General features: G+C 51.4%; 1 protein-coding gene across 2 annotated transcripts in view; it reads left to right on the forward strand.

Moving 5' to 3' along the window:
• Nucleotides 1-12,501, forward strand: part of USP4 (ubiquitin specific peptidase 4) — a 72,236-nt gene that overhangs the window by 17,421 nt on the left and 42,314 nt on the right. For both annotated transcript variants that reach the window (XM_063941434.1, XM_063941435.1), the window contains exons 8-14: nt 4,463-4,574; nt 4,669-4,842; nt 6,034-6,192; nt 6,278-6,502; nt 6,588-6,671; nt 6,751-6,845; nt 11,667-11,855. In XM_063941434.1, the coding sequence (XP_063797504.1) occupies nt 4,463-4,574; nt 4,669-4,842; nt 6,034-6,192; nt 6,278-6,502; nt 6,588-6,671; nt 6,751-6,845; nt 11,667-11,855 (1,038 nt within the window). The remainder of the gene's footprint in view (nt 1-4,462; nt 4,575-4,668; nt 4,843-6,033; nt 6,193-6,277; nt 6,503-6,587; nt 6,672-6,750; nt 6,846-11,666; nt 11,856-12,501) is intronic.

Here is a 12,501-nt window from a genome sequence, read left to right on the forward strand (position 1 = left end):
CGACCCAGACACAGACACTGAATCTAGTGTCGACGGTGATGAAACAAACGTATTTTCAAGTAGGGCCACACGTTATATGATCACGGCAATGAAGGAGGCTTTGCATATCTCTGATACTGCAAGTACCACAAAAAGGGGTATTATGTGGGGGGTGAAAAAACTACCTGTAGTTTTTCCTGAATCAGAGGAATTAAATGATGTATGTGATGAAGCGTGGGTTAACCCAGATAGAAAAATGCTAATTTCAAAAAAGTTATTAGCATTATACCCTTTCCCGCCAGAGGTTAGGGCGCGCTGGGAAACACCCCCTAGGGTGGATAAGGCGCTCACACGCTTATCAAAACAAGTGGCGTTACCGTCTCCTGATACGGCCGCCCTCAGGGATCCAGCTGATAGGAGAATGGAAACTACCCTAAAAAGTATATACACACATACTGGTGTTATACTGCGACCAGCCATCGCCTCAGCCTGGATGTGCAGTGCTGGGGTCGTCTGGTTGGATTCCCTGACTGAAAATATTGATACCCTGGATAGGGACAGTATTTTATTGACTATAGAGCAATTAAAGGATGCTTTCCTTTATATGCGAGATGCTCAGAGAGATATTTGCACTCTGGCATCGAGAGTAAATGCGATGTCCATATCTGCCAGAAGGAGTTTATGGACGCGACAGTGGTCAGGTGATGCGGATTCCAAACGACATATGGAAGTATTGCCGTATAAAGGGGAGGAATTATTTGGCGTCGGTCTATCGGATCTGGTGGCCACGGCAACTGCCGGAAAATCCACCTTTTTACCTCAGACCCCCTCCCAACAGAAAAAGACACCGTCTTTTCAGCCGCAGTCCTTTCGGTCCTATAAGAACAAGCGGACAAAAGGACAGTCATATCTGCCTCGGGGCAGAGGAAGGGGTAAGAGAGGGCAGCAAGCAGCCCCTGCCCTGGAACAGAAGCCCTCCCAGGGTTCTGCAAAGCCCTCAGCATGACGCTGGGGCCTTACAAGCGGACTCGGGAGCGGTGGGGGGTCGACTCAAGAATTTCAGCGCACAGTGGGCTTGCTCACAGGTGGACCCCTGGATTCTGCAGGTAGTATCTCAGGGTTACAGGTTGGAATTCGAGAAGTCTCCCCCTCGCCGGTTCCTAAAGTCTGCTTTGCCAACGTCTCCCTCAGACAGGGCGACGGTATTGGAAGCCATTCACAAGCTGTTTTCTCAGCAGGTGATAGTCAAGGTACCCCTCCTACAACAGGGAAAGGGGTATTACTCCACGCTATTTGTGGTACCGAAGCCGGACGGCTCGGTAAGACCTATTCTAAATCTGAAATCTTTGAACCTGTACATACAAAAATTCAAGTTCAAGATGGAGTCACTCAGAGCAGTGATAGCGAATCTGGAAGAAGGGGACTTTATGGTGTCCCTGGACATAAAGGATGCTTACCTACATGTCCCAATTTGCCCTTCACATCAAGGGTACCTCAGGTTCGTGGTGCAAAACTGTCATTATCAGTTTCAGACGCTGCCGTTTGGATTGTCCACGGCACCTCGGGTCTTTACCAAGGTAATGGCCGAAATGATGATTCTTCTGCGAAGAAGAGGCGTATTAATTATCCCTTACTTGGACGATCTCCTGATAAGGGCAAGGTCCAGAGAACAGCTGGAGGACGGAGTAGCACTAACCCAACTAGTGCTGCAACAACACGGGTGGATTCTGAATTTTCCAAAATCTCAGTTGACCCCGACGACACGTCTGCTGTTCCTGGGAATGATTCTGGACACGGTTCAGAAAAAGGTGTTTCTTCCGGAGGAGAAAGCCAGGGAGTTATCCGAACTTGTCAGTAACCTCCTAAAACCAGGGAAAGTGTCTGTGCATCAATGCACAAGAGTCCTGGGAAAGATGGTGGCTTCTTACGAAGCGATTCCATTCGGCAGATTCCACGCACGAACTTTTCAGTGGGATCTGCTGGACAAATGGTCCGGATCGCATCTGCAGATGCATCAGCGGATAACCTTATCGCCACGGACAAGGGTGTCTCTTCTGTGGTGGTTGCAGAGTGCTCATCTGTTAGAGGGCCGCAGATTCGGCATACAGGACTGGGTCCTGGTGACCACGGATGCCAGTCTGAGAGGCTGGGGAGCGGTCACACAGGGAAGAAACTTCCAGGGGAGTATGGTCAAGCCTGGAGATGTCTCTTCACATAAATATACTGGAGCTAAGAGCGATTTACAATGCTCTAAGTCTGGCAAAACCCCTGCTTCAGGGTCAGCCGGTGTTGATCCAGTCGGACAACATCACGGCAGTCGCCCACGTAAACAGACAGGGCGGCACAAGAAGCAGGACAGCAATGGCAGAAGCTGCAAGGATTCTTCGCTGGGCGGAAGATCATGTGATAGCACTGTCAGCAGTATTCATTCCGGGAGTGGACAACTGGGAAGCAGACTTCCTCAGCAGACACGATCTACACCCGGGAGAGTGGGGACTTCATCCAGAAGTCTTCCACATGATTGTGAACCGTTGGGAAAAACCAATGGTGGATATGATGGCGTCCCGCCTCAACAAAAAACTGGACAGGTATTGCGCCAGGTCAAGAGACCCTCAGGCAATAGCTGTGGACGCTCTGGTAACACCGTGGGTGTTCCAGTCAGTGTATGTGTTCCCTCCTCTGCCTCTCATACCAAAGGTACTGAGAATTATACGGCAAAAGGGAGTAAGAACGATACTAGTGGCTCCGGATTGGCCAAGAAGAACTTGGTACCCGGAACTTCAAGAGATGCTCACGGAGGATCCGTGGCCTCTACCTCTAAGACCGGACCTGCTTCAGCAGGGACCGTGTCTATTCCAAGACTTACCGCGGCTGCGTTTGACAGCATGGCGGTTGAACGCCGAATTCTGAGGGAAAAAGGCATTCCGGAAGAGGTCATTCCTACACTGGTAAAAGCCAGGAAGGTGGTGACTGCACAACATTATCACCGCATTTGGAGAAAATATGTTGCGTGGTGTGAGGCCAGGAAGGCCCCCACGGAGGAATTTCATCGATTCCTACATTTCCTGCAAACAGGATTGTCTATGGGCCTCAAATTGGGGTCCATTAAGGTTCAAATTTTGGCCCTGTCGATTTTCTTCCAGAAAGAATTGGCTTCAGTTCCTGAAGTCCAGACTTTTGTAAAAGGAGTACTACATATACAGCCCCCGGTTGTGCCCTCAGTGGCACCGTGGGATCTTAATGTAGTCTTGGATTTTCTCAAATCCCATTGGTTTGAGCCGCTCAAATCGGTGGAGTTGAAGTATCTTACATGGAAAGTAACCATGCTACTGGCCCTGGCTTCAGCCAGGAGAGTATCAGAATTGGCGGCTTTATCATATAAGAGACCATATCTGATTTTCCATACGGACAGGGCAGAACTGCGGACACGTCCTCATTTTCTGCCTAAGGTGGTGTCAGCGTTTCACCTGAACCAGCCTATTGTGGTGCCTGCGGCTACTAGCGATTTGGAAGATTCCAAGTTGCTGGACGTTGTCAGGGCATTGAAAATATATATTTCAAGAACGGCGGGAGTCAGAAAGTCTGACTCACTGTTTATATTGTATGCACCCAACAAGATGGGTGCTCCTGCTTCTAAGCAGACGATTGCTCGTTGGATTTGTAGCACAATTCAACTTGCACATTCTGTGGCAGGCTTGCCACAACCTAAATCTGTCAAGGCCCATTCCACAAGGAAAGTGGGCTCATCCTGGGCGGCTGCCCGGGGGGGTCTCGGCATTACAACTCTGCCGAGCTGCTACTTGGTCAGGGGCAAACACGTTTGCAAAATTCTACAAATTTGATACCCTGGCTAAAGAGGACCTGGAGTTCTCTCATTCGGTGCTGCAGAGTCATCCGCACTCTCCCGCCCGTTTGGGAGCTTTGGTATAATCCCCATGGTCCTGACGGAGTCCCCAGCATCCACTTAGGACGTTAGAGAAAATAAGAATTTACTTACCGATAATTCTATTTCTCGTAGTCCGTAGTGGATGCTGGGCGCCCATCCCAAGTGCGGATTGTCTGCAATACTTGTACATAGTTATTGTTACAAACAAATTCGGGTTGTTGTTGTGAGCCGTCTGTTCAGAGGCTCCTACGTTTGTCATACTGTTAACTGGGTTCAGATCACAAGTTATACGGTGTGATTGGTGTGGCTGGTATGAGTCTTACCCGGGATTCAATATCCTTCCTTATTGTGTACGCTCGTCCGGGCACAGTATCCTAACTGAGGCTTGGAGGAGGGTCATAGGGGGAGGAGCCAGTACGCACCACCTAATCCTAAAGCTTTATTTTTGTGCCCTGTCTCCTGCGGAGCCGCTATTCCCCATGGTCCTGACGGAGTCCCCAGCATCCACTACGGACTACGAGAAATAGAATTATCGGTAAGTAAATTCTTATTTTATGTATCCACCCATGTAATAACCTTTCCCTTCCTTTCTTATAGGGGATATGGGTCATCCTATAATTCCTACAGCTACAGGGAGCCATCCAGTAAACCGGGGCTCTGCGGCCTGAGTAATCTCGGGAACACGTGCTTCATGAACTCTGCTCTGCAGGTAATGTGGCCTCGCTGTGTAAGTGTGTACCCATAATGCTGCGTGCTGTTATTCTGCAGAGTGTTCATAGTATCGCCTTCTGTTACTGCTCTAGTGCCTGAGTAACACTCCGCCCCTGACCGAGTACTTCCTTACCGATGCGTATAAGGATGAGATCAACCGGGACAATCCCCTTGGGATGAAAGGAGAGATCGCTACAGCATATGCGGACCTGATCCATCAGATCTGGTCAGGAGAGCATTCGTACGTGGCGCCACGCATGTTCAAAGTAAGTGCGCCAGGCCAGAGCGGTCTGAGGTGTGTGAGGGACAAACTGGATTCCCTGTCTGATATAGCTGTCTCGCTGCGTTGCTTTCGCTGTCTATGGTGTGGCCCTTCCAGGAGCGTAGCTGAGGCCATCGTGTAGCCTTCCAGCGTAAAGCTCGCATGCATAAACAGTGCCTGAATTTACATAAGCCACACCCACACACACAGATAATGACTGACTTTCCATAAGCCACGCCCACACACAGATAATGACTGAGTTTCCATAAGCCACACCCACATGACTGGGTTTCTATAAGCCACGCCCACACACATGACTGAGTTTCCATAAGCCACGCCCACACACATGACTGTTTCCGTAAGCCACGCCCACATGCATAAACAGTGCCATAATTTACATAAACCACGCCCACACGCATAAACGCTGCCTGAATTTACATGAGACGCACATAAACGCTGCCTGAATTTACATGAGACACGCCTAAACGCTGCCTGAATTTACATGCGACACGCCTAAACGCTGCCTGAATTTACATGCGACACGCCTAAACGCTGCCTGAATTTACATGTGACACGCCTAAACGCTGCCTGAATTTACATGTGACACGCCTAAACGCTGCCTGAATTTACATGAGACATGCCCACACGCATAAACAGTGCCTGGATTTACGTAAGCCACATGCATAAATGACTGCGTTTACATAAGCCACGCCCACACATATAAACAATGCCTGGATTTACGTAAGCCACATGCATAAATGACTGCGTTTACATAAGCCACGCCCACACGTATAAACAATGCCTGGATTTATGTAAGCCACGCCCACACGCATAAATAATGACTGCGTTTACATAAGCCACTCCCACGTGCATAAATAATGAATGAGTTTACATAAGCCACGCCCACACACATAAATAATGACTGAGTTTACATAAGCCACGCCCACACGCATAAACGATGCCTGAATTTACATAAGTCACACCCATAAGTATAAGCTGCGCCTGTTCTTGCATAGACCACACCCAGGCTCCTGACTGCTGTAGTTCTATTACCAGGGAAGGAGCACAGGTTTCTGTGCCGTGGGCTGGCCCCCCCACCTGGGTATGTGAGCACTGCCCCATGGCTCCCGATGATGCGCGGTGACGCATGTACCCGATGCACTGACCTCCGTATATTGCACCTCTATCTTCTCAGACACAAGTCGGACGCTTCGCCCCGCAGTTCTCTGGCTATCAGCAGCAGGACTCCCAGGAGCTCTTGGCCTTTCTGCTAGACGGGCTTCACGAGGACCTCAACAGGGTGAAGAAGAAGCCGTACCTAGAGCTGAAAGACGCTAATGGCCGGCCAGACCCGGTACGGGGCATTATGTACATCGTTCATATAATACACATCCGGCTTCTTTTTATTACATGATTCCCCTTTTCTCTCCCATCTACAGATCGTGGCCAGCGAAGCGTGGGACAATCACCTGCGACGGAACCACTCTATCATTGTAGACATTTTCCACGGCCTTTTTAAATCTACACTTGTGTGCCCAGAGTGCGCTAAAGTCTCTGTGACCTTTGACCCCTTTTGTTATCTCACCTTACCGCTCCCCATGAAGAAGGACCGCGCTATGGAGGTGTTCCTGGTCCGCTCGGACCCACAGTGCAAGCCCAACCAGGTAGAGTATTGTCTGTGTGTGGTTAGGAGGGGGACGGATACAGTAACGGGGCGGAAATAACGATCATCCTCCTATCTTGCTGCAGTATCGGCTGATTGTACCTAAGATGGGGACAGTCTCGGACTTGTGTTCCGCCTTATCTAAGCTATCTGGCGTGCCAGCGGAGAACGTAAGTACTTACCGTATGGCTGTCCTCCTGACTGGCCGGCATAGTGCACGCCCTGACTTGTCCTCTCCTTGTGTCTCAGATGGTGGTGACCGACGTGTACAACCATCGTTTCCACAAGATCTTCCAGATGGACGAGATGCTTAGCCACATCATGGACAGGGACGATATCTTTGTGTAAGTACTGGCCGGTCCCGCTGTATAGCACAGTTACATTGGATTTGTAGGGAGCAGTGTAGAGACTTTCAGAACTTGCACAACACTTATCATCGCTCCGTAGATGGCATTTCTGGAAATTAGGTTTTTTCTTTAAACTAATACGTGTTTGTTTTATGTAAACAGAAACTTTACAAGAATGTTTTATATCTGACAGTCTCTTAGCCATTAATGATTATCTGATGAGGTCATCTATCTACCACCTCTTCTCGGCTGGTCCCCATAGCAGTACAGCTGCTTCGGAGAGTGATATGGCGTCTTCTTCCTGCGGTGTCCGTGCTTATTGGGAGGCATCTCTACTGGCGTCGTCTTCCTGCGGTGTCTGTGCTTATTGGGAGGCATCTCTACTGGCGTCTTCTTCCTGTGGTGTCCGTGCTTATTGGGAGGCATCTCTACTGGCGTCGTCTTCCTGCGGTGTCTGTGCTTATTGGGAGGCATCTCTACTGGTGTCTTCTTCCTGCGGTGTCTGGGCTTGTTGGGAGGCATCTCTACTGGCGTCGTCTTCCTGCAGTGTCTGGGCTTATTGGGAGGCATCTCTACTTGCGTCTTCCTCCTGCGGTGTCTGTGCTTATTGGGAGGCATCTCTACTGGTGTCTTCTTCCTGCGGTGTCTGGGCTTATTGGGAGGCATCTCTACTGGTGTCTTCTTCCTGCGGTGTCTGGGCTTATTGGGAGGCATCTCTACTGGTGTCTTCTTCCTGCGGTGTCTGGGCTTATTGGGAGGCGTCTCTACTGGTGTCTTCTTCCTGCGGTGTCTGGGCTTATTGGGAGGCATCTCTACTGGCGTCTTCTTCCTGTGGTGTCCGTGCTTATTGGGACGCATCTCTACTGGCGTCGTCTTCCTGCGGTGTCTGTGCTTATTGGGAGGCATCTCTACTGGTGTCTTCTTCCTGCGGTGTCTGGGCTTGTTGGGAGGCATCTCTACTGGCGTCGTCTTCCTGCGGTGTCTGGGCTTATTGGGAGGCATCTCTACTTGCGTCTTCCTCCTGCGGTGTCTGGGCTTATTGGGAGGCATCTCTACTGGTGTCTTCTTCCTGCGGTGTCTGTGCTTATTGGGAGGCATCTCTACTGGTGTCTTCTTCCTGCGGTGTCTGGGCTTATTGGGAGGCATATCTACTGTTGTCGTCTTCCTGTGGTGTCCGTGCTTATTGGGAGGCATCTCTACTGGCGTCTTCTTCCTGCGGTGTCCGTGCTTATTGGGAGGCATATCTACTGTTGTCGTCTTCCTGTGGTGTCCGTGCTTATTGGGAGGCATCTCTACTGGCGTCGTCTTCCTGTGGTGTCCGTGCTTATTGGGAGGCATCTCTACTGGCGTCGTCTTCCTGTGGTGTCCGTGCTTATTGGGAGGCATCTCTACTGGCGTCGTCTTCCTGCGGTGTCTGCGCTTATTGGGAGGCGTCTCTACTGGTGTCTTCTTCCTGCTGTGTCTGGGCTTATTGGGAGGCATCTCTACTGGCGTCGTCTTCCTGCGGTGTCTGGGCTTATTGGGAGGCATCTCTACTTGCGTCTTCCTCCTGCGGTGTCTGTGCTTATTGGGAGGCATCTCTACTTGTGTCTTCTTCCTGCGGTGTCTGGGCTTATTGGGAGGCATCTCTACTGGGGTCTTCTTCCTGTGGTGTCCGTGCTTATTGGGAGACACCTCTACTGGCGTCATCTTCCTGCAGTGTCCTTGATTATTGGGAGGCACATCTACTGGCGTCTTCTTTCTGCGGTTTCCGTACTTACTGGGAGGCATCTCTACTGGCGTCTTCTTCCTGCGGTGTCTGTGCTTATTGGGAGGCATCTCTACTGGTGTCTTCTTCCTGCGGTGTCTGTGCTTATTGGGAGGCATCTCTACTGGTGTCTTCTTCCTGCGGTGTCTGGGCTTATTGGGAGGCATCTCTACTGGCGTCTTCTTCCTGCGGTGTCTGGGCTTATTGTGAGGCATCTCTACTGGCGTCTTCCTCCTGCGGTGTCTGGGCTTATTGTGAGGCATCTCTACTGGTGTCTTCTTCCTGCGGTGTCTGGGCTTATTGGGAGGCATCTCTACTGGCGTCGTCTTCCTGCGGTGTCTGGGCTTATTGGGAGGCATCTCTACTGGCGTCTTCTTCCTGCGGTGTCCACTGCTTATTGGGAGGCATCTCTACTGGCGTCTTCTTCCTGCGGTGTCCGCTGCTTATTGGGAGGCATCTCTACTGGCGTCTTCTTCCTGTGGTGTCTGTGCTTATTGGGAGGCATCACTACTGGCGTCTTCTTCCTGCGGTTTCAGAGCTTATTGGGAGACACCTCTACTGGCGTCTTCTTCCTGCGGTGTCAGAGCTTATTGGGAGACACCTCTACTGGCGTCTTCTTCCTGCGGTGTCAGAGCTTATTGGGAGACACCTCTACTGGCGTCTTCTTCCTGCGGTGTCCTTGATTATTGGGAGGCACATCTACTGGCGTCTTCTTCCTGCGGTGTCCTTGGTTATTGGAAGGCACATCTACTGGCGTCTTCTTCCTGCGGTGTCTGGGCTTATTGGGAGGCACCTCCACTGGCGTCGTCTTCCTGCGGTTTCCGTACTTATTGGGAGGCATCTCTACTGGCGTCTTCTTCCTGCGGTGTCCGTGCTTATTGGGAGGCATCTCTACTGGCGTAGTCTTCCTGCGGTGTCTGGGCTTATTGGGAGGCATCTCTACTGGCGTCGTCTTCCTGCGGTGTCTGGGCTTATTGGGAGGCGTCTCTACTGGCGTCTTCTTCCTGCGGAGTCTGGGCTTATTGGGAGGCATCTCTACTGGCGTCTTCTTCCTGCGGTGTCCGTGCTTATTGGGAGGCATCTCTACTGGCGTCGTCTTCCTGCGGTGTCCGGTGCTTATTGGGAGGCATCACTACTGGCTTCTTCCTCCTGCGGTGTCTGGTGCTTATTGGGAGACATCTCTACTGGCGTCTTCTTCCTGCGGTGTCCGGTGCTTAATTGGGAAGCATCTCTACTGGCGTCTTCTTCCTGCGGTGTCTGGGCCTATTGGGAGGCATCTCAACTGGCGTCTTCTTCCTGCGGTGTCCGCTGCTTATTGGGAGGCATCTTTACTGGCGTCGTCTTCCTGCGGTGTCTGGGCTTATTGGGAGGCATCTCTACTGGCGTCGTCTTCCTGCGGTGTCCTTGATTATTGGGAGGCATCTCTACTGGCGTCGTCTTCCTGCGGTGTCTGGGCTTATTGGGAGGCGTCTCTACTGGCGTCTTCTTCCTGCGGTGTCTGGGCTTATTGGGAGGCATCTCAACTGGTGTCTTCTTCCTGCGGTGTCTGGGCCTATTGGGAGGCATCTCAACTGGTGTCCTCTTCCTGCGGTGTCTGGGCCTATTGGGAGGCATCTCAACTGGCGTCTTCTTCCTGCGGTGTCCGCTGCTTATTGGGAGGCATCTCTACTGGCGTCTTCTTCCTGCGGTGTCCGCTGCTTATTGGGAGGCATCTCTACTGGCGTCGTCTTCCTGCGGTGTCGGGGCTTATTGGGAGGCATCTCTACTGGCGTCGTCTTCCTGCGGTGTCGGGGCTTATTGGGAGGCATCTCTACTGGCGTCGTCTTCCTGCGGTGTCTGGGCTTATTGGGAGGCATCTCTACTGGCGTCGTCTTCCTGCGGTGTCTGGGCTTATTGGGGGGCATCTCTACTGGCGTCGTCTTCCTGCGGTGTCCGGGCTTATTGGGAGGCGTCTCTACTGGCGTCGTCTTCCTGCGGTGTCCTTGATTATTGGGAGGCATCTCTACTGGCGTCTTCTTCCTGCGGTGTCCGCTGCTTATTGGGAGGCGTCTCTACTGGTGTCTTCTTCCTGTGGTGTCTGGGCTTATTGGGAGGCATCTCTACTGGCGTCTTCTTCCTGCGGTGTCTGTGCTTATTGGGAGGCGTCTCTACTGGCGTCTTCTTCCTGTGGTGTCCTTGGTTATTGGGAGGCGTCTCTACTGGCTTTGCAGGTCCTGTTAGAGCACTCAGTGCCGGTACGCCTGTAGGGTGTGCATAAGATAATGGGGTGTAAGAACCTGGTGACGTGCACTTTAATCCAGGGTTTTCCCAGCTACTGTGGAACTACACATCCCAGCATGTTCTGCTACAGATTTGCTTTTAGCGCATGCTGGCATGTATAGTCCAGCAGTGGGATGGCCTCATGGTGAATACCCCTGCTTTTATTCCTGCTCCTACCTCCACCCTGGTTGTAGTGTCTGTCCTTGGCCTCCACAGCTGCTTCATGTGGAACTGTCGCTCTGCATAGCCTCCCTCTACCCAAGTGGAGCTGTGTGAATGCTGAGGACATCCGTCTGCCTCTTCCCATCCTCCACTGGACAACAAGACAAAGCAGAGTGTGTGGGAGTGTTGCTGGGGGACTCCAGTCACTGGAGAAAAGGAATGGCTCCCTGTTGTAGTTACCAGGGAAGACCCCGCTCTTCTCTCCCTCAGGAGCTATCCCCACATCCCTACGAGTTAATGCTGCTCCCAAATGTTTATCAGCCAGTCCAGAGTTCCTCACTGGTGTAAGGTCTAGGCCGCAGCGAGGCTGACTTCAGCATGGCCGTCCTACAAGTGATTGGTATCTTCCGTCCTAGTTCCATAACGGCTGGACTTCCTGCTGCCGCTGTATGAGAAGACTCCATTTCTTCTCTGTATATAGGGGGACACAGAGTCACCTCTCAGACACACCCTATGTGAGGGGTGGTGTTGCACTGCCCCCTATATACTGTGAGGAAATGGATTTCCCGGTAAGTATGACATGTCTATGTGGTGGACGGTTCCCCATCACACCACAATGTCTCATCCTGCGCTCTCTGTCTCCGGTGCAGTTATGAGGTGAAGTCTTCGAAGGGCGACGATTCGGAGTGGGTTACGATGCCCATCTGCTTCCGGGAAAGACGTTTCCGACAGAGCACTTCAACGGGTACCATCCTGTACGGACAACCGCTGCTGATCTCCGTACCTAGGCACAACCTGACGGTGGACATGCTGTATAACCTTGTCCTGGAGAGAATCCAGTAAGTGTGTTATCCTATGCTCCGCGTGCAGTTACCATTTATATACAACTAACGCTAAATGCGTCCCATGTCTCATATAGTCTCTGTAAAGCGCGGGCATCTTCTGTCACCACACAAGTGTCTACACCTTGTATCCACCCCCAAGTATGTCTGCCGTGTCTCAAAGTGCGGCAAGTAGAGCCACCAAGAGCGGTGACGTTTTCTAAATCATATCAGACTTTACCACTTGTGTTGTGTAGGGCTCTGTGTCCAGACCGGTGTAACTCAGCTGTTATATATGGGGGCTGTAAGATCATGTGGGAGGAGATGATACGGGTAGGGTGGCGTATCCCTTCAGGTGGCGTATGTTATGCTGAGTCATACAGAATACAGATCATGTGACTACACTGGGCGCGGCTGGCTTAATGTACTGTATGCGCCGTCATGCATTATTGTCACTTATATTCAGTAATGAGACCACACCCATCAGTAGCCAGAAACACATGCCACTGTTGTCATCCTCACCCTTAGTACCACCACATGGATCTGTAAGATGTGGCCGCTATTTCTTTTTCTCTATCGTCCTAGTGGATGCTGGGGTTCCTGAAAGGACCATGGGGAATAGCGGCTCCGCAGGAGACAGGGCACAAAAGTAAAGCTTTCCGAT

Source organism: Pseudophryne corroboree, chromosome 9, assembly GCF_028390025.1.
Source record: "Pseudophryne corroboree isolate aPseCor3 chromosome 9, aPseCor3.hap2, whole genome shotgun sequence".
In the NCBI taxonomy this organism is placed as follows: domain Eukaryota; kingdom Metazoa; phylum Chordata; class Amphibia; order Anura; family Myobatrachidae; genus Pseudophryne; species Pseudophryne corroboree.